Genomic DNA, 24,071 nt, shown 5'->3' on the forward strand with positions numbered 1-24,071 from the left:
TAGAATTAACACCTGTACAATAACGCAAGGCAGTACCGGACACTAGAATACAGCATAAAAGGCAAAGACATTGGGGCTTTAAAAACACAATCACAATTCATAAATGAATTAAACTAAAAAAAAAAAAGTCTAACATATTAACAGACGGTTGTTCTCTGTTCTTTTCAACAGTAGGTAGGTGTTGTTTATCAATAGGGTGTCAGTTATATCCTGTTTCATATTAGCTGTCTTTTACATGGAACCTGTGTTTTTACATAGCACTTTTCTAATCTTCAGGTTAATAAGTATTTTGTCTAAATTCACCATTTATCAGAGGACTAAATATGATAAAATATTGCTTCTATACCGACTTAGCTATACAATTTAGAGCTAAATTGTATGTTAACTATACACGCTCATTATCGAAACATTGGTAATAAATGATATCATGTGTATCGATAATAGAATAAAATATAAATTTCATTTCTCACTTTTCTATATTCCATATTTCTATATGATATACAACATATTGGAAACTTTGTTTGTAAAGGTTTTGAATAGTATGCACCTCCTTTTGAACAGTTGAAAGGTAATTTCAGACTTTGAACACTGAGCTGGAACAATTTTGTTCTGTTAAACGCAAAAGACATTTTTTCTGGTGGTGGTTGCCATGCATCCGGAACCAACAGTCAATCTATACAAAAGGCAAAAACTATACCTAATTGAATGTAGCAATTACCTTACGGACTATGTACGCCTTTTATAATGTAAACGACAGCTCAGTGTCCAAAGCACAAAAGTAATTTTTTCAATCTACTGTATTGTAAAAAAAAAAACAACAAACAAACAAACAAACAAACAAACTTATTTGATATTTTGTATACATATACCGAAATGTTGATATGAATTACAGCTAAGAAAATATAAAAAAAAAAACATGTTTCAAACGCTGTCTGCTTTATTTTTCCGTTCTTGATTTTATAAATTACGACAGACTGATCTTACTATAGATATTGCAAGATACATTTTTGTACTCACTCTAATGGATATATCTGTAGAAGTTTAATTGGCAGCTAGATGAACAGAATTTTGCTCTGGCTGTAAATCAATAATTTTATTTACTTCATGTGGATAAACCAGGAGTTATTATAACGATTTGTGACAAAATTGCATTGCATTACAAGGACGGGATCCTGTTTGTATCATATAAAGTAAAAACACCTGATCTTTATTTCAAAAGCAAACCCAATGGTCATTTTAAGAAACATTAACTTGAATGATATTCAAATCAAAGAGTTAGATTTTTGATTTGAATAATTTACTACACGTAGTAGATGTTGTGATGATTAAACATGAAACAATTAAACGGCCGGCTTAATTAATACAATAAAAACAAGGTAACTTTAATGGCATGTAAACGTATTATGTTCATAACGTAATAAAACGGGAGAAATAAAAAATACGTATTGATGTATCGAATTCCATTTAAGTAAGACGTTTGTCTAAGTGCCAACAAATCATTTTTTACAGCTAAATTTACCTGCTAGTGCTAAAACTCGTAGGAAAAAGACTATATAACCCATCAAATAAGCTTTCTTTCAAGGAAATCAACAATGTTGGTGTTTTACAGCGACTGACCAACTTTAGCATCAACAGTAAACCAATTTTTTTTTTATATTTCATATATCATAACGCTATTAATGTACGTTGTATTTCGGATCGTGCCTTATTTACTTAATCATTTTAGAAATATCCTAGTTACCTGTCGTCAAGGTGTAATACTAGCTGCATGCTTCCGGCTACGGATGATTTCAGAATATAGCTGATTATGAGCGGTCCACCTAATGAGTGACCTGTGGGGAATGAGTGTCCTGTGGGAGTTTTTTCACGCCCCGCAATTCGTTAAGTAATATTTTTAAATATTTTTTTCTGTATCATACAGATGAACGTCGAACCCATTACCATGCCAAATTTCACTTGGATTGGACGTGTGCATATTATGCATTTTTTACGACAAAGTTACGGTGCAGCGCACATGCGGGTGCCCTGTGAGGTTTTTTCACGCCCCGCAGTTCGTTAAGTGACATTTTCGAATATTTTTTCTGTATCATACAGATGAACATCTAACCGATTAATTTGCCAAATTTGACTTTGATTGAACGAGTGCATATTATGCTAATGTACCGGCAAAGTTACGATGCATTACACATGTGAGCGTCCTGTGAGGAATGAGTGTCCTGTGAGAGTTTTTTCAACAGTTATCAAAAAAAGAAAAGTTTAGGTTAGTTATTTTCCCCGAGGATACCCAGGGAGACTGTGCCTGAGTAGATTCTTAATTATCTACTCACTTATAGACGCATACTGAGATTTCAAGTCTTCAATCTCCTCCTCTGTGCCCCATTCCCATTAGATCGATATCCTTGTTATGATGTACCAACCGCAAGACGGGGGTCGTCGTCAAGATATCAATATTTCCAGTTTTAGTTCTAGATTATGAGCATTAGTTAAATCAGGTAAGGGGAATTATTACCTCGGTTACATACACATCGCAGATCGACCTAAAGACATTGTATATCATTATGAGAACACACAAATGAGAAAAACATCGTGTGTGTTTTAACAATATACATCTGCAGGTTTTTTAAAACTGACTATAACAATCTATAAATAGAAGACTATCCGATTACTGTCTCTTACGCTTATACATGTGTCACCGATAGGACGTCGGACATTTTTATCAGAAACATTGTCATTTGGTTCATCACTATTACACACAATGGAATGTCCTAAACACACAAGTGAGAAAGTGTTCATGGTGTGTAAATCGTGTGTAAAGTACCCTCTTGTCTGTGGATTTTGTATTGAAGAAGGGGAACATACAGAACACAAACTCCAGACATTACGGAACGCCGCTCAGTCTATTCGTGAGGACTTGGAACAGGTAGAAAAGGACAAATGTCAAGTGTTTGATGAGATCAAATCTGACCTGAAAGGTCTCGCTAAAATTAGGGAGGATCAGAAAATGGAAGCGAGTCGCGTTGGTGACGAAATCGTAAAACGTGTTGTTGACATCAAAGGTGAAGTGGACACCGTAAACAAGGAAGTAGCAGAGAAACATAAAACTGAGCTCGATAAGAATAAGGCGGTCATCGACAACACGGAAATAGCACTGACACAACAAGTGTCCCGAATAGAAATTTTCCAGAAGAAGGTGGCTCAGCTACAGAAGACTGAACGACTACGTGGAGGTGATCATGGTCGCTAGGGACGTGGAGATCCCGGACACCAGTCGTATCCCGAAGCCTGACATACAGAACCTGAAATTCTTGCCGGGGATTGTCAATGGCACGGAAGTAGAGAAAATGTTGGGGACTATTACAGGAGAGGGTGATGATAACATCACTACTGTGAATACATGTGAGGAAGAAGATGACAAATCCAACATCTCATCTGACTTTGTTGGATCCATCCAAAGAGAATCAAATATCGAAGTGACACAGATTAAGTCCTTTCAACTTTCCCAAAAGGATGAGATACGTTATATGTTTTCTCCTGAACCAGATGTTTGTTTGCTTAAATGCACAGACAGAAATAGTGTTAAACATTCCAACGGAACTGGCCAAATTAAACACTCTATCAACCTGGGAACTAAGACCGATGGCTTTACTGTCACTACAGATAACCGGTTACTATTCTGTTGTACACACCAGGAATGTATCAAGGAGATGGAACTGCCGAGTGGTGAGATTATAGAGAAGATCGACACCAGTCCCCTAATACCAAACTGTATATGTACCGGTCCTTCTGGGGATATCTACGTTACGCTGTACGATGAGGACGGCTGTGACGTAACAGAGGACAGCACACGTGTTTTGGACAGGTATAACAGGTGGGGTCGAAAGAAAAAAAGGTGTAAGAATGATAGATGTGGTCGGAACATATTTGTTTTACCAGATGAAATTTGCGTAAACAACACTGGAACACGAGTAGCAGTGATTAACAAAATTAATGAAAGACGAAGTGAGCTGATCCTTCTTGATAAGGGCCTACGTCCTGTACTTATCTATAGAGGACCCAGCGTGATAACCGGCAACGTAATGGGAGGTTTTGAGCTGACTGGGGTCATATTTGATTCAAGAGACAACATTTTGACAACTGAAGTTTTTAGTAACACTGTTCAACTTTTGAGTCCATCTTGCGAGCCACTGAAGACCTTGATGATAATGGATACCATCCCATGTTGCATGACGATACACGGTAACGAAGTGTGGGTTGGTGACAATTACGGTAATGTGGTGACGTTTAGGTATTCTTATTAGAAGGTAAGATATATTCGGTATTAACAAATAGTATGTCACATCACAACGTCTTGTCACAATAAAGACAGGGATATTGTGTAGACTGGATAAACAGTAATACCAGGGTTGCAATGAATGGTCAACTAATGTAGGGGTCTAAAGTTTGCAATCGTCAATTCATGACCATTCAATGAGATATCACAAGGAAATTACTTGCAGTAACAACGATGCAGTGTGAATACCTTTGGGTAGTCTTGGTTCCACAAACAATGTACTTGTTTTTTTTCTTCTGTTATATATCGTTACAGCACATCATCTTGGTCAAACTTTCAAAACTCTTGAACGCTCACTTAGCAACTCAGTCTGAGATAGGTATCACATAATATGCCACTTATACCTTATTAACTACTATCTACCGTATGCGATGATCTCTTAGAACTACTAATATCGGATTCTTCTCTAGTGTTACACAGAATATTTTCCCGGTGCTAGTATTTCATACCAACATACAGCCTTTGGTTTATTGATTGTTTGAAATACTCCACCTTGTTAAGAATAACCAGACATATACCCGAAATGCTAGTACAACTAAAGTTAAATTATTTTCACACTTTCACATTTTTTAAAATGCAAATATTAAAACACGTATAAATTTGCATATTGCTATCGAAGATGAATGTCCATAACTTCCATTACATTTCATAACATATCTCCTTGACCACAGGCGCTTGCATAGGAAATGTGATTTTCATTTTTTTTATATGACAGTGGTATGTGTACTCTGTAAAGTACCACACAGTACACATACCACTGATATCATTTTTTTTTAATTCTCATTTTCTATGCAAGCGTCGGTGTCCTTGACTGGTGAAGTCCAAAGCGGCTTTGTTCAGGACGAATAATACCGGATTCACGTCTGATATCTGGCATTATGTTTATGTAACCTTGATAAATACTAACCGCAATCTACCACTCGGCCAGAGACTAGTAAACCAGAAGTGCCGAGTTCGATCCCTAGCGGAGACATTGATTTATATTTAATTAATCACGCGCTCTGTTACGCTTAGAAATTATAAAAATGAGATGGTTTTTTTTAAATTTTGTTATCGGTTATCTATGGAAAGGCCGATAAGATATTTCACTTTCAACAAAAGAACGACAAAATGTCTAGTTTTTAAGGGGTGTTTGTTAGATTGATTTTTTCTCGTAAGGACGACTATTATTGATTGGTGTGCGAGAATAGGCGATTATCATACGCACATGTGTATTTGGTGTGTAGGATAGGTGTGGAAAGGTCTTGTCGCGCATCTTCTTCAGCTGAAAAATGACGGGAGCATTGACGCATTTTGGACCATGGATGGTCGCATATTCCAGAAAGAAACCCCCACCAGTCGTAAAATCCTTATCAGAACACACGACGATATCGACAAGTGGTATGTTCGGCAGTGATGAGTAATATAAACAAACTCTGTTAGAATATTATAACTTGTATGACTGTGTGTATACATACCATACAGCCGGCCGTTTTTGCGTTGACGGAGCTTACGCGATTTTGCGGGACACTAACGTGATCCACTATGTAATATATGTATCTTGTAGTTTTTCTTATTGCCAAATCGAGTCTTGTTATCATGATTATTATTCAAAATAAATACTTTTGGTATTTTAAATGGGAATCGCGAAGTTCGTTACACGCAAAAATAACCGTCTATACGAAGTGTATGATTCCGTAATTATCTTTTCTCATCTGTTTGAAAAATACTTTGAATTTTAAAAAATACTTTGAAGTTATTGTATAATTCATTATACTGTCTCTTTATAGAGCCGAGGTACAACGAGTATGATATATTATTTTGTATTATGGTAAAAGATGAACTCTGAATGAATAAATGAAAAAGGAGTTAAACTCGCATTGAAGGACAATCTATTTAATAATTGTTACCATTTCCCATCTAAGCCTATCTTATGAACAATGTGTTCCTTACCACCCCCTGCTTTTTGTTCATTGTTTATGCCTGTCATAATGGCTACATAAGTTAATTAGTAAACCTATAATACATACAATATATATATATATGTAAATACGTGTGTATGTTTGTATATAAATCTATCAACCATAAAAAAAAATTAAAAAAAAATTGTATATGCAGTATCTATCTATTGTGTACATACTCGTCATAACATTACTCAAGTCTTTTGTCGTTTTTCATCATCAAAACCGTTATTATATCAACCAGTCGGTTCCTGTACGGTTGCAATTGACTTGGTGCATGATGTAAATGCTCACTTTGCGTTTTGAAATATTATATACTTTATGTGTCAGTTAAGAAGTGTTGAAAGAATTGATCGGATTTCACAACGCTTTAAATTTATTTCACTTCCAGTAACTTCGGTCGATTGAAATGCCTATCTACAATTTATTCAATGAAATATACAACGTGATATATATATCCGTATGTTAGGTATGGTCAAGTGTAAACGTCAACTCGAACTTGAATATCTAATACACAATTTAACTCTGTTTCACTTTACCCATCCTTCATCGCCATTTATTTCAACTTCATTTTCATTATATTTTCAAGTTGAGGTCTATTGTACAATTTATTTTTTCTGGACAAATTGGTCGTCTTGAATATATGGTTAAACTAAATATGAAATGTTTCTATTTTACTAATTTTTCACAGTGATTCCAGTATATTAGTGTAAACAATATATGATACACGGTTATTAAATGTTATTTTTAAAATGTTCTTGCTGTCTATCCTTCCTTCACGAAGGAATCGTAAACACAAATGTTTGTAAATATGTTTGATAGCTCATTGTGTTCAACTGCTTCTTTCTTATGTTTTGTATTTGCTTTTTGTTTATACTTGATCGTTTGTTTCATACTAGTACCAAAATGTTTGTTATTTCAACATGCGTGTCCCAAAGCCTCTATTTTTCTTTTTTGTTATGCTCTACTCAGATATGTAAATGACTATTGATATAGTATTATACAGAGCGGCGATTGGGACACACTATGCGAAAACACATGGCGTTTTTACTTCAATACATTTTGGTGTTCTTTCAATAGATGTATCAATACTTTTTATATTGTTAAACATTCTTTTCAAATCAAGTAGCATACTAAGGAAGGGAATGATATATACTACTTATCACTTTAACAAATCATAATTTATCTTTAACAGTTTTGTTAATACTACTTCTATGTAACGACATTGAAACCAATCCCGGACCCGATCATGAACATAGTGAATTGTCATTTTCCCATCTTAACACAAGGAGTGAACGTAATAAAATTTCAGATATTGAATGAATTATTGGCACATGAATATACAGTCATATTACTAACTGAACCTCATTTGGAGTCTATCTATAATATATAGATTTGGAGATTAACAATACAGATTCGGAAAAATTAGAGAAAATTCAATTAGAAGCGGCAAGAATAGTTACAGGTTTAACTTCTTTCGCAAGTCGGCAATCTCTATACTTAGAAACTGGGTGGGAACCACTATCTGAAAGACGGAAACAAAAGAAATTGTTATTATTTTATAAAATGCACCATAATTTGGCTCCGTCTTACTTAAATGACATTTTGACAAACAGAGTTAACGAAAATATTAATTATAACTTAAGAAATAATCAAAATTATATACCACCTAGATGTCGCCTTAAATTATTTGAAAAATCATTCCTTCCTAGTACTGTGAAATTTTGGAATTATTTAGACATTTCAATACGGTCTTCAGAAACTGTGTCAAAATTTAAACAAAAAATTAAACCGAAAAAACCTGTAACTAGACTGACCATAGGAAACAGAAAACGTGATGTTATACATACAAGACTCCGACATGGTTGTAGTGCATTAAATGGTGACCTCACCTCAAGTTAATTAAAAAAGTCATTCTAGATATAAAATGTCTGTATTGTTTACCAATCTACAATAGGGATAATATTAGTAATATTCCAGATACAGATATTGAATTTGTCATTAATGACCAGCTTTTTCTTGAAACTGTGCTCATGGAAATTAGGGGTAAAACTATTTCTTATTCATCATTTAAAAAGAAACAACTAAATAAGAATGAGGATTATCTTATGAGGACCATTCAAAATTTGGAAGAACAAGAACAGGTAGACATTGAAAAATTAGAGGGTAAGAAAAAGGAATTAGAAAACATTAGAGTTAATGAAATTAAAGGCAGTGTTATTCGACCAAGGGCAAGATGGCTTGTAGAAGGCGAAAGGCCAACAAAATATTTTTTTAGTCTAGAGAATAGGAATTTTACATCTAAGATTATACCTAGGATTGAAAAAGACAATGACGTTACATTAACAGATCAGGGTGCTATTCTCAAGGAGGTTCACTCTTATTATGAAAAATTATATGATGATAACTATGATACAGAGGATATTGACTTAACAGATTATTTAGATATGTATGATGTTCCAAAATTAGATAACAATGAGGCTAGAAGTTTGGAAGGGATGATTTCTGTAGACGAGGCAGCTAAATCTTTGAAAAATATGAAAAATAATAAAAGTCCTGGCACAGATGGTTTCACAGCTGAATTTTTAAAATGTTTTTGGAAACAGTTAGGGGTTTTCATAGTCAGGTCTATAAATTTTGGATATATCAAGGGGATGTTGTCTGTAACCCAAAAACAAGGTGTAATAACATGTATTCCTAAGGGAGATAAGCCCAGACAATTTTTAAAAAATTGGCGACCCATTACCCTTCTAAATATAGTTTATAAAATAGCCTCAGGATGTATAGCAAGTAGGATTAAAAATGTTTTAGATAAATTAATATGTGAAGATCAGACAGGATTTCTTACTGGTCGCTATATTGGGGAGAATACAAGACTTGTTTATGATATTATGCAGTATGCGGAGGAAAAATATATTCCGGGTATGTTACTCATGTTAGATTTCGAAAAAGCCTTTGATTCTGTATCGTGGAAATTTGTAAATAAAGTTCTGAAATTTTTTAATTTTGGGCCAGGTATACAAAAATGGGTTAAATTGTTTAATAGTAATATTACTGCAACTGTGAACCAGGGGGGAAATTTGTCACCTTTTCTTCACATCAAAAGAGGCTGTCGTCAAGGGGACCCGATTTCCCCATATATTTTTATTCTGTGTGTTGAAATTCTAGGAATCAGGTTAAGAAATAACAAAAAGATTAAGGGCATAGATGTAGGCAATTTTTCCCATTCTAATTTCGCAGTATGCTGATGATACCACACTTATACTTAATGGCTCGGAATTATCTTTAAAGGAATCCATTACTGAGTTGAACACCTTTGCAAACATCTCTGGGTTAAAACTTAATGTTGATAAAACACAGGTTGTTTGGATAGGGAGCAAAAGTTACAGTGATGATACCTTCCTACCCGAATTAAATTTACAGTGGGGAAGAACAAAATTCACATTGCTTGGAATTGAATTTGATGTGAACCTGCATGTAATTCCCAAACTAAATTTTGATAAAAAGTTAATTAAACTTAAAGCACTTATAAAGACATGGAGTAGAAGAATACTTACACCCATAGGGAGAATAGCCTTAAGTCTCTTTTATTATCTCAATTCAACCATCTATTTATTTCTCTACCTAATCCAAATGAACAATTTCTTCAAGAGCTCAACTCAATCCTTTTTAACTTTTTATGGAATAGTAAGGTAGATAAAGTAAAGAGAGATATTATAACACAAAATTATCATGAAGGGGGTCTGAAAATGGTAAATGTAAAACTATTTATTGATTCATTGAAACTTAGCTGGGTAAGGCGATTGCTTAAAAAAAACATGCAAATGGCAAATTATTTTTGAATCACACACTGATATGCAAAAATTATCAACATGTGGTAGCGAGTTTATTGAGGAATGTCGAACAAATTGTAAGAATAAATTCTGGAAAGATGTTTTAAAAGCATGGAAACAATTTATTGATGCTGAGGGGGGTGAAAGAAAAAAATAAAAAGGCTGACAGGTACATTGACAATACCTCTTTGATATAATAAAAGTATAACTATTGGAGGGAAGACAGTCTTTTACAAGTCCTGGCATAACAGAGGTGTAACAATAATTAATGATTTGGTAAAAGATCCTGGTACAAATTCCTTCTATACATTTCAAGAATTTAAAGAGATATATCAGCTCAATACAAACTTTCTTCAATTTCAGGGTGTAATCTCAGCTGTCAAAGTACTTTTAACGAGGCTGAATGTTGAGAATCACACGAAAATAGTATATCCAGTTATTCCCAATAATATATTATTGTTCATGAAAAGTGTCAAAGGGACAAAGGATCTTTATAATATTATGGTAAAAAATGCTCTTATATCAACTGGTAGAAGAAAATGGGAAGAATCATTTGAAGATATTGAATTGAATTGGGTCAATATTTATAATAATCCTTTCAGGGTTACGAAAAGCACAAAATTACAATGGTTCCAGTATAGGATAGTTCAAAATATTTTAACGACAAATTCGTTATTATTCAAAGTGGGATTAGTAAATAATCCAATATGTAATTTATGTAATCGTGAAAGAGAAACTATCGTTCATATTTTATGGGAATGTAGAGAAACTCAGAGATTTTTGCAAAATATAGAGACACTTTTGGATGCGCTGTATATCCCATTTCAATACAATAAACAAAGTTTTCTTTTTGGTGTGTTTTTAAATAATAGATATTCTCCTTTAAATAGAATAGATAATGAAATTTTGATCATAATTAAGTTTTTTATATACAAAACAAGATGCTTGCATAAAGTCTTAAGTCAATTAAAGAACATTACATATTTCAAAAGTATATAGCCAATAGTAAAGGTGAAGGTGCACAGCTGAAATGTGAAAATGAATGGAAAAAATGGGAAAAACTTATTGAACTATCTGATAGTTAATTTTCTTTACAATTTTGATTTAGTGTGCCAATATATGATAATACATGTATTGTTATTTATGTAAATATACATGCGTACCTTGTATATGCTTGTATGTAAACTACCTCTCCCTACTTGAGCTGCTGGATGCTGGAGTTTATATGTTTATGGTACCACTTGAATAAATAACAATTGAAATCAATGTTAATTATCAAAATGCTTTTGTGATCTCTTGTCTAGTCTCTCTCTCTCTCTCTCTCTCTCTCTCTCTCTCTCTCTCTCTCTCTCTCTCTCTCTCTCTCTCTCTCTCTCTCTCTCTCTCTCTCTCTCTCAGGTACATGTGGGTATGATATTGTTTTGAATGCGTATGTATGTTTTGTGTGTAAATGCTAGATGTAGTTGGTGTAATCAGTGTGGAGCCTGGTTAATCGTGCCGATGGCTCAGTTGACGTGGCAAGAGTTGATATGACCAACACAGAAGCTGAACCCTCGACAGGATTGATCAGGCTACCAGGAAACTGAATATGTATGTGTGTGTGTGTGGGTGAATGTATGTTTATCAGAATATATATACAAGTATAGGAGTATGTATGTTTTTTTTTATGTATTTATCTCCTTGTTTAATTGATGATGATGATTAGTATGATGTTGAGTATGATGATAAGATTACAATGATGATTATGATGATGATGAGATTATGGTTATGATGATATGATGATGATGGTGATGATTAGCATGATGATAAGATTACAATGATGATTACTATGATGATGATAAGATTATGATGGTGATGAATATGATGATGATGATGATATGATGATGATGATGATGATGATGATGATAAGCATGATGATAAGAGTACAATGATGATGATGATGAAGATGATGAGATTTGGATGATTGCTATGATGATGATGAGATTATGATGATGATTACTATGATGATGATGAGGTTATGATGGTGATGAATATGATGAATATGATGATGATATTTTGATGTTGATTACTATGATGATGATGATTACTATGATGATGATGAGGTTATGATGGTGATGAATATGATGATGAATATGATGATGAATATGATGATGATGATGATGATGATGATGATAATGATATTTTGATGTTGATTTCTATGATGATGATGATGAGGTTATGATGATGATTAGTATGATACGATTATGATTGTGATGACAGGCAAACCATACCAATTGGAATTGATGTGTGTTTGTGTGTGTGTGGTTCTTATACATTTATGTATTGAAAATGTCTTAAAAAATAAAACAAATATAAAAAAAATTAAATGGTGACCTTTATAAAGTTAATGTAATTCTGTATCCATTTTGCAATTGTTCCTTTCCTGTTGAAAACGCATTTCATTACTTTTTCGAGTGTAATCATTTTAATAACCAATGTGCAATTCTTTTGAGAAAATTATCAGTACACAATGTTAACATTGATTTGAAGTTGATACTTAATAGATCTGATGACCTAAGCGAAAAAGATAATGAAAATATACGTTTAATAGTCCAAGAATACATAAAAAATACTGAACGTTTTCTGTAGTGGTTTAATTTTCATGACTTATAGTACAGTGTATTTATATCTTCAGCTACATAATTATAGTATATATCTAATAATATGTATACAAAACGCCATGTAATGGAAAGCTTACTTTCTATATAAATTATGGGTATGTCAAGTGTATTATTTCTTGTCACCTATAATAATTAATGTTGTGTTTCTTTTATATATACGTATTTATCCTGCAACTGCCACCGCATTGTCGGAATACACCCACCGTACATATTTTTGCTGTATACGGCAGTGACGGAAAACAGCTGTATTTTGGAATCTTAGCACGTGCGTCAGTTCGACTGACCTACTTCAAAGTGAAACTAGGTTTAAAAGGCGAATATATTTCTGTCATTTTTGACACCGTTTCACTTCAAAATAATTATTTTTGATGATTATTTTGATGTATGTTGCAGGATAAATAGAATACATGATCAGTGTCTTAAAATATAAGCTGTATTTTTGGCTCGGGACAGAAAGACAAAAGTGGCTCGCCAAGGCTCGCCACTTTTGTCTTTCTTTACCCTCGCCAAAATACAGCTTATATTTTAAGACACTGACCATGTATTCTCTATATATGTCATCATCATTCATTATAATTGCTGCCATTGTATATATCATCTCATACTTGTATATGGAAAAGGACGATATATAAGTTGAATAACTTGTGTCCAATTCCTATTGAATTTTTCAATAAAAATGTATGTTTAAACTAAGGTGTGGAAAAGGAACAAATATTTTCAAATTCAAATAATGGCGATTACTGATATTTGTAATTTGGGATGATCAGATACTCATTGGTTGCAGAGGGCGATGATGCTGGGGAATAAGCAAAATTGTAGTCAAAAGAATATAATACTACTGTTTTATTATCTCAGTTTCCATGATGTAGGATGCGTAACAAGATTTCAAACAAAACAAGTTGAAAATAAAGCAAATGTAATTTTACCAAGTTTTAGTACTATGGTACAGTTAACTACATTATATTTTATAATTAATCTTCCATTACTTATTCAATAATAATAATTATGAAAAATAAATCTTTGTCCTTTATTGCAAATACTAATTTCCTTTGCTTACTATGCACATTTTACTTGAGCAAGACTGATTACTGTCTGTAAATAAGAGTTGTTCCCCTTTGATAACATAATTTCTCGGCTTGCTGGCTGTAATTTAAAGAGGTTTGGGTGTTATGTAATACTTAAGTTTTCAATATGAAAGCGTAACTATTCCTTATTTCTAATTGTTGATGCGACCTGAACCGCTCAGTGACTACTTTTAAAACAACAGAAGCATAAGATGCCAGTTGCATTCATATTTTTGTATTCACAATATGCTCATGGAAGGAGTGTTACATATTGTACTACCTGCCTGTGAAGTGTCCTGTTCAGGATTTGACTTATATTAAGCCAAAATCGATAATATCTTACTTTGGACTAGAAAACGTGAGATGAGATCAAATATTGCGGTTCGATAAAAATGTAGCGCTTGTCCTGTGACGGTAGGTCCTAGGTAGGAAACCCAAGGTCCGTATACATGAAACCATTTTATCCGCAAGCATGAGATCCGGGCTCAACCAAGCTTCCTTTAAACTCACTTAAATCAGGAAATAACAGTTTTAAGGAAAATTACATACGACGTGAAGCCTCTCTGAAATATCTTCAAATCATTAAAAACTGTTTATTCAGATATCAGACTTATAAAAAAAGTATTTGAGTCTGATCACAGATGTGTATTTGAGCGTTACTACAGACTCATAAAACAGTCGTACCTGCATGTAACCGAATCTTAATACAAATGTGTTCACATACCTATCTATAAATATTAATATTACATAAACATTGGACGATTAAATGTAGACAATGACATTCCATACCTGTTTTATTGATTATTTAACTAGTGATCTACCAAAATATCAACCAGTTGAACACTGAAAATACTACGCTAAAATTTGGTCAGGCCTTAAACTTGTAGAGGTCTGTTCACTTTTTGTTATGGAAAAATCAACAGACCACTTAAATATTAAGTTTCCAACAAAGATTAGAGTGATAAGAAATTAGGAGTCAGTCTGTGTGTCAAGTTAGAAATAACACGTTATGTCGATATATTCTATGTTTTAGAGGAGAATTTTACGCTGAGAGTGCCGCTGGTCTAATTACACATTATGATTTAAAATGGATGATAAATCAAAATAATTCCATTTCCGGATTTGTCTATTTAACACGGTGAACAAGTCTGCTTTGGCTCTCATTCCCTTATATGAATAGTTATAGATAAATAATGTGGGACACTTTTTGACATGGTTTTGTTAGGTATAGAGTAGTTTACCAGTCACAGTCGTAGGAGTATTAGAAGAGTTATATAGGATTTTAATTCAGAGTTTTTACTGTCGTCTATTTTAAGGTGTTCGACAGTATAGCCATTTAGTTATAATAACGTATGCTCTGGTATATATATAGCCATGTTTTGTAGTGTCAGTGTGTGTGTTTGTGGCAGATTACGGAATACGAGACAATAGTTATGTCCTTTAATATCGTATATATATTTGTTATTTCAATAAAACTACTTGAACTTTATATCTATTGAGTTTGTGTTTATTTGCCAGACTTACAAATTATTGCCCCGAATGTAAGATTCTGACGGACTCGAGTTCAGCGAACCTGGGTACAATGATTCAACGTGTCGGTTTGAGGCTCAAATCCGCTCCATTTATACACAACACGTAGTTTTTCTTGTTTTACCATATTTTAATTGCATAAAATATGTGTATTTCTTAATATAACTTCATTTTATTTTGTTTGTTTATTACTTTGAGGTATCCTATCACAAAACCAAACTGACACATTGCCACACTGTTTTAACGGAGTTAAAATTCAAAAAAGTGAAATGAATGATATGGTAATGTTCTATAACTCATATAAATTAATACAAAAACAGATTAGTTTGAATAATTATTTCTGTTTTAATAAATATCCTTGCTTTAACGAACTACATGTACTTCGATATTCCACAACAAACATATATAGTTAATTATTTGCACTCTATCAACAACATGAAATTTCCTTTTATTATATCAGATTCCAATTTCGATTAATTATATTTGATTTACGGGGCAATTAAGATAAGCTTGGCCAGTGTAATCACCAAGAAGAAATATTATTAGGTGTACAACAAATACGAAACCAACAATATCACTGCTACAGAACGTTAGGTTTTATTGGTGAATGAATTAGTGTATGACGTATTCAAAGCTCTTACACTATCCGATATCATTGTATGGACAAGGAAGTCTAATTAACTAATCAATCTTTGTACAATATTTAATTACGAGTTTCATATTAAAAATTGTTTATCCCTATCTTTTTTCACACATAATTGAGGTAATACAATGTACTTTATTCACATCGCGAAACTTCCCTTCGACATTTTAAATCTAGATTTCAATTGTAATGAACTAGTACAAAAAGACCAAATACACCATTATTGCACGGTAACAACAGATGACAACAATATCACCCTCCTTCCTGAGCAGAAGATTATGTAACTCCAGCGTCCATACCCGTTTTAGATTATTATGTTTAAAAAATAATTAACGATGATTCGTGTATTGTTGCAGGATATACAACGAGGACGAGGATATTTTGCAATTAAATTAATAACGAAGGCCGCAGGCCTGAGTTATTAATTAAAATTGCAAATATCCGAGTCCGAGTTGTATATCCTGCAACAATACACGAGTCAAAGTTGATTATTTCTATTCTACCATGTACTGTTTAGTTCTGAGATCGACCTCTTTCTAATAGAAAAAAGCAAAGAAACCCCGTGAAAACCTTGTAATTTATTTCTGGAGTATTGCATTATTTGTTGATGAAATATACAGGCAATACAGTACTACGATCAAGAGCATCTATCATATGGCATTGATTTTGAAAAAAAAGGATAAAAAAAAAAAAAAATAAAAGGGGGGGGGGGGGGGGGGGGGGGGGGGGGGGGCCTCCGTAGGATTCGAACTCGCATCGTGATAAAAAATTATTGAAAGACTAACCCATTAGCCCACTCGGCTATAGTAACCTTTTATAAAATGTGTGAATATTAGATATATAAAATTGTAACAGCCGTGACTCACTACCGTGTATTATTGGCACGAGCGTGGGTTATTGGAAAATAATACATGGTTTTAAACCAATCAAAACTGGCGTTACATAGCAAACATGGTAGAATTCAGAGTAACACATCCATTTACGTTTGTTCTCAACCACATGTTTAAGTTTCTATGTTGACTTCTAATTTGGAGTAATTATTGAACGCCCACTCTTATTAATGTTTTGTTATCTGAGTGCCTACAGCATTGTTACGTGATAAGTTTCTGTATGTCGGAAAAGGTTCATATATGCTTCAATCAAGTTTTTCCTGTGATAACGCCTCTTTTGTGTTAATATTTTTAATTGTATACTCGCCTACGTATCCATATGAACAATGGTCCGTTCCATTTCAGATAATCATTCCGGAGAGTTGACTGGTAGCTTTACTAATTACGACGCAACCAGCAAATGGACAGCCAAAGTGATTACAATACAGATCGTCGTTATGACGTAGTGTATAACAATGGTCTGTTTTTAATCAGATCGAGGGACAGCACTAGAGATTCCCAAGCATGATCAGAACATTAACAATCAAATGTATGAACTTTTTTAAATATCAACAATTGAAGTATTCATTATCTTGTGCGAATGAAATAGTAAAATGTAAGATAACAAATAGTGATATTATGTGACATTTTATGCTATAGAATGAAAAGGTTGATACCTAAGGCGTGATTAAATAGGTTATGTTGTTAATTCGATAGAAGTATTGTCACTGTACAGTTTTCAGAACTAAGCATCAAACACCAATGTCCTTTTTACTTGGTGATCGTTCACATCTATATATATATATAGAGCGGGAAACACTGATAAACATGACTGGAAATATCAAAGGAAAGATATGTAAGATAGAGAGCTTATCAATATAAGTGGATACGTATATATATTATATAAATACTATGAAAGAAAGGTAATGTAGTGGGCAAATTGTATTGGAATTGTAGACTTATTACACAATTATGTGCTATCAATTGCATACTATGAAAATTAAGATACGTCGTGTAAACCATGTTTGACTTAAATACCATGTTCAAATGTCTATCTGTTTCTGAATCATTAATTTGGGTATACTTACTTCAATACCCTGATCTGTACCAATCAGACAGATTTATATAAATGTCTATCTGTTTCTGAATCCTTATTCTGTATATACCTCAATACCATGATCTTTACCAATGAGATATATTTATATATACCTCAATGCCATGATCTTTACCAATGAGATATATTTATATAAATGTCTATCTGTTTCTGAATCCTTATTCTGTATATACCTCAATACCATGATCTTTACCAATGAGATAGATTTATATATACCTCAATGCCATGATCTTTACCAATGAGATAGATTTATATATACCTCAATGCCATGATCTTTACCAATGAGATAGATTTATATATACCTCAATGCCATGATCTTTACCAATGAGATAGATTTATATATACCTCAATGCCATGATGTGTACCAATGAGATATATTTATATATACCTCAATGCCATGATCTGTACCAATAAGATAGATTTATATATACCACAATTAACTCCAACTCAGGGGGTAAATATTGCATATTATGATTTCGAACTGATTTGAAGGTGGGCTTAGAATAGAGGTTCTGGTGTTGATAACGGCAACTTAATTGGGAGCTCCCATCCTTGTACCTAATGTCGCACCCAGAAAGCTATTTTGGTCAATGAAAGGTCTCTGGCTGTTTATTTGTTATGATACCTACCGACGCCAGTCTAAAGCTTCTTGTGTAATCCTCTAACATTGTTGGAGTACCGAAAGCTAGCCAAACACTTCTTACCTCGAATGATGACCGAACTATGTACATTTAATGGTATCGGGTATACGGATACCTAGACAATGGAGACGAAGTAATATTGATTCAAGTTTTGCACTTCTAAGTTCTAAATGTTCATCGTTAAATATGATAGACCTAGATACTGGAAATGATATATACTTCTAATTTGCCACTCGGAATACGTTTCCGTGATTTATTTGGAGGCTGTGTAAAATCTAGAATTCCGATATTCCCTTTATATGACATAGCTTACAGGAACTTGACACGGAATTTAGATTTATTGATTTAATAAAACGCTAACTTATATGACCTCAACTTTTTATCCTTTATATCGACAATCGTGGAAATCTGATGTGCGTATGATTTCAATATTAAGGATACTGTTATCATGGAACCCTGGTAAATTTAAAAGTATCGTATATCGGAGGTAGCTTAATGTCTAGAAAGAGACAGATATCATTAAATTGTCAACACGTTCGTTTTAAAGATCATGATAAAAAAAATTGTAAAGGAAGGATAGATTTACAGGTATATTATTGCAAAATACAACGGAAACAAACCTCGTGTCTGGAAGAGTAACCGGTTGTCTTCATTAACAGCACGCGACATTTACAAATGCCGTATCTTGATGTCATTTTCCCAATAGTTCACTAATTGACATAAACTTTGCCGTCATATCGCACAAAAGAAAATAGCATAGCAATTTAGAACAGGAAAGGGGAGACGCTTGTCTCTTCACGAGGTCCCAATTAGCACCATACGTACTTATAACATGCTCACATTAAGCTCGTGTAGGCACAACGTTGTTTCATCGTCTCCTTTATATCAGAGATACATTGTTAATACCGTAATGATGAGTCTTTGTTTTTTTGTTTTATACAAATCCACGACATTCTAATTAGCGCAATAAGTTTGTCAGTATCACGGTAAAAACATGACTGCGTGAGCAGATCTGAACGTTTTATGTCACATTTTGTGTTACATTTACGTTTATGCCGTTTGTAACTGTCACAGATCTGTAAAACGTTATGAAGGCAGATCGCATCGGTTATAACTGACAATATCAGACAAAACGTCGGCATTTTCATGATATTGTGTATAGGACTCACGTGTTTAGAACTCACGTGGCAATGCATGTGAGCCTGTCGACTACTGAATTCATGGCTCAATCTGATTAAAACACGGATCTATACAGCGCGTTATGGTGATGATATGTATTTTGATCAGATGATTCATCGATGCAATACTCCGTGATATAACCTATTTACTGTAACACATTCCCAGCAAGATACGGAAAGAAAACATGCAGATTGAATATTCAAAATTAAGTTCTTCTTGTTTCTTTTCCCGCGAGGACCATTGTCTGTGTAAGCCGATACACCTCTCAGTAAAACAGTGATGTGGAGATAGGAAAAGCTTAAGTTCCTGCATTCCATATAGTCTGATATGGTCGCATTATATACAGTTACAGAGCTGGGTCTTAACTTTTATATGTCGTTTGATGCAAATAAGGCAATGCTTGGTGAGACCAATGTAACCCGATTGGGAACGGAACTCCGCTACTGTACGTTTTGTTCTTTATGTCGCATTTCAGTAATGTTTATCTGAATGCAGCATTGTCCCTTACAAGCGTCAAAGGGTTTATTTAAATCCAGCATTGTCCCTTACAAGGGTCAAAGGGTATATTTAAATCCAGCATTGTCACTTACAAGCGTCAAAGGGTATATTAAATCCAGCATGCCCCTTACAGGCGTCAAAGGGTATATTTAAATCCAACATTGCCCTTACAGGCGTCAAAGGGTATATTTAAATCCAGCATTGCCCCTTACAGGCGTCAAAGGGTATATTTAAATCCAGCATTGCCCCTTACAGGCGTCAAAGGGTATATTTAAATCCAGCATTGCCCTTTACAAGCGTCAAAGGGTATATTTGTATCCAGCATTGTCCCTTACAGGCGTCAAATGGTATATTTAAATCCAGAATTGTCCCTTAAAAGCATCAAAGGGTATATTTAAATCCAGCATTGTCCCTTACAAGCGTCACAGGGTTTATTTGAATCCAGCATTGTCCCTTACAAGCGTCAGAAGGTATATTTGAATCCAGCATTGTCCCTTATAAGCGTCATAGGGTATATTTAAATCCAGCATTGCCCCTTACAAGGGTATATTTAAATCCAGCATTGCCTTTTACAAGCGTCAAAGGGTATATTTAAATCCAGCATTGTCCCTTTCAGGCGTCATAAGGTATATTTGAAACCAGCATTGTCCCTTATAAGCGTCATAGGCAAATCTGAATCCAACCTTGGATAAATAGCTGTAGTTTAAACATTTATTTTATTCAATACTATAAATACCTACTGATACCTTGGTAAATTTTGTATATTTTGAATATTTGTCACTTATTTGTGCTGAATGTATGCAGGTCATAACACTAGCACTGCGCTCTCTTTAGTGTGGTATGTAAGCGTAGTAACGGTGTCAAATCACACCTTAATTTCACACGAACTTGAACATTTGTTGATCATATGACACAAGTATCACTTGACCTCAATTTCTCAGATAATTCTGCCAACTTCAGCATATACAATTGTATTTAGTATGTTCTTTTCGCAATACTTGGTACGTTAGCGCAGTTTGAAACATTTTCAAACCGGTCAACGTTTACCTTTGCCCAAGATACCGTGAGGACTACTACTCTCAACTAATGCGAGCTACTTCAGTTACATATTTTTGTTATTACACAATAAAAACAACAATCGTATCTTTTCCGAATCTGCATATAGATGGTGTAACTTTTTCTTCTTACGAATTTTGGTTGAGGCTAAGTATAGAATCTTAAGATACACAGGAAAACCATATTTACCGCTTGGTCACTCCAGTGATATAGTACTCTCATTCCATATACAACATGTACTTATATACGATGTATATTTGAAACATATAAATCATATTCATAGACAAAACATTGTTTTATCGTGGAATGGTCAGGAAAAACACTTTATATGCATTAATTTAAAATGTTATAGAATATTGATATACATTGTATAATGCTTCAATTTGTACTATTATAAGTGACAACGGAACCATTCCCTTTCTTTACAAATAAAACGCAAAGTAAAGGGTGTGGTAAATATACAAAATGTCTGTACCATTTACTGCACTACCATTTACCTCCCTCTATAGAAGTCTTTACAGACAGAACATGTCTGTACCATTTACTGCACTTTATAGAAATATTTACAGACATAAAATGTCTGTACCATTTACCTCCCTCTATAGAAGTCTTTATAGACAGAAAATGTCTGTAACATTTACTGCATTTTATAGAAATATTTACAGACATAAACTTTTTGTACCATAAACTGCACTCTATAGAAGTCTTTATAGACATAAAATGTCTAACATTTACTGCACTCTATGGAAGTCTTTATAGACAGAAAATGTCTGTACCATTTACTGCACTACCATTTACTGCACTCTATAGAAGTCTTTACAGACATAAAATGTCTGTACCATTTACTGCACTACCATTTACTGTTACATATGGAAGTCAAATGCCTTCAACATTTACTGCACTACCATTTACTGCACTTTATAGAAATATTTACAGACATAAACTTTTTGTACCATAAACTGCACTCTATGGAAGTCTTTACAGATATAAAATGTCTAACATTTACTGCACTCTATGCAAGTCTTTACAGACATAAAATGTCTGTATTATTCACTGACTGCACTCTATAAAAGTCTTTATAGACAGAAAATGTCTGTACCATTTACTGCACTCTATAGAAGTCTTTACAGACATAAAATGTCTGTACCATTTACCACACTCTATGGAAGTCTTTACAGACATAAAATGTCTGTACCATTTACCACACTCTATGGAAGTCTTTACAGACATAAAATGTCTGTACCATTTACTGCACTCTATAGAAGTCTTTACAGACATAAAATTTCTGTAACATTTACTGCACTCTATAGAAGTCTTTACAGACGTAAAATGTCTGTACCATTTACTGCACTTTATAGAAATATTTACAGACATAAACTTTTTGTACCATAAACTGCACTCTATGGAAGTCTTTACAGACATAAAATGTCTGTAACATTTACTGCACTACCATTTACTGTTACATATGGAAGTCAAATGCCTTCAACATTTACTGCACTACCATTTACTGCACTCAATGGAAGTCTTTACAGACATAAAATGTCTGTACCATTTACTGCACTCAATGGAAGTCTTTATAGACAGAAAATGTCTGTACCATTTACTGCACTCTATAGAAGCCTTTACAGACAGAAAATGTCTGTAACATTTACTGCACTCTATAGAAGTCTTTACAGACATAAAATGTCTGTACCATTTACTGCACTCTATAGAAGTCTTTACAGACATAAAATGTCTGTAACATTTACTGCACTCTATAGAAGTCTTTACAGACATAAAATGTCTGTATCATTTACTGCACTCTATAGAAGTCTTTACAGACATAAAATGTCTGTACCATTTACTGCACTCTATAGAAGTCTTTACAGACATAAAATGTCTGTAACATTTACTGCACGCTATAGAAGTCTTTACAGACATAAAATGTCTGTAACATTTACTGCACTACCATTTACTGTTACATATGGAAGTCAAATGCCTTCAACATTTACTGCACTACCATTTACTGCACTCAATGGAAGTCTTTACAGACAGAACATTTCTGTACCATTTACTGCACTCTATAGAAATCTTTACAGACATAAACTTTTTGTACCATAAACTGCACTCTATGGAAGTCTTTACAGACAGAAAATGTCTGTACTATTCACTGACTGCACTCTATGGAAGTTTTTATAGACATAAAATGTCTGTACCATTTACTGTACTTTATAGAAATATTTACAGACATAAACTTTTTGTACCATAAACTGCACTCTATGGAAGTCTTTACAGACAGAAAATTTCTGTACTATTCACTGACTGCACTCTATAGAAGTCTTTATAGACAGAAAATGTCTGTACCATTTACCACACTCTATGGAAGTTTTTATAGACATAAAATGTCTGTACCATTTACTGCACTCTATAGAAATCTTTACAGACAAAAAAATCTGTACTATTCACTGACTGCACTCTATGGAAGTTTTTATAGACATAGCATTTCTGTACCATTTACTGCACTCTATAGAAATCTTTACAGACAAAAAAATCTGTACTATTCACTGACTGCACTATATAGAAGTCTTTACAGACATAAAATGTCTGTACCATTTACCACACTCTATAGAAGTCTTTACAGACAGAAAATGTCTGTACCATTTACCACACTCTATAGAAGTCTTTACAGACATAAAATGTCTGTACCATTTACCACACTCTATAGAAGTCTTTAC

At 33.6% G+C, this 24,071-nt stretch overlaps 1 protein-coding gene across 2 annotated transcripts; it reads left to right on the forward strand.

The window, feature by feature from the left end:
* Positions 1 to 2,691: 2,691 nt before the first annotated feature.
* Positions 2,692 to 18,106, forward strand: LOC117331898. 2 transcript variants are annotated; one of them, XR_004533692.1, is made up of 2 exons: positions 2,692 to 5,561; positions 13,458 to 15,316. XR_004533692.1 is itself a non-coding variant. In XM_033890862.1 (2 exons), exon 1 carries the CDS (start codon positions 3,234 to 3,236, stop codon positions 4,296 to 4,298), a length of 1,065 nt encoding a protein of 354 aa, XP_033746753.1. In that variant the 5' UTR covers positions 2,692 to 3,233; the 3' UTR covers positions 4,299 to 4,301; positions 17,236 to 18,106. The 2 variants fall into 2 exon arrangements, 1 of the variants encoding a protein (XP_033746753.1); XM_033890862.1 differs by lacking the exon at positions 13,458 to 15,316 and adding an exon at positions 17,236 to 18,106 and having other exon boundaries at positions 2,692 to 4,301.
* The last annotated feature ends 5,965 nt before the right edge of the window (positions 18,107 to 24,071 follow it).

The sequence above is a fragment of the Pecten maximus genome, chromosome 7 (assembly GCF_902652985.1).
Source record: "Pecten maximus chromosome 7, xPecMax1.1, whole genome shotgun sequence".
Taxonomy (NCBI): domain Eukaryota; kingdom Metazoa; phylum Mollusca; class Bivalvia; order Pectinida; family Pectinidae; genus Pecten; species Pecten maximus.

Coding starts and splice junctions, on each gene's coding strand:
- LOC117331898 (XM_033890862.1), top strand. CDS start 3,234: ATGGTCGCTAGGGACGTGGAGATCCCGGACACCAGTCGTATCCCGAAG.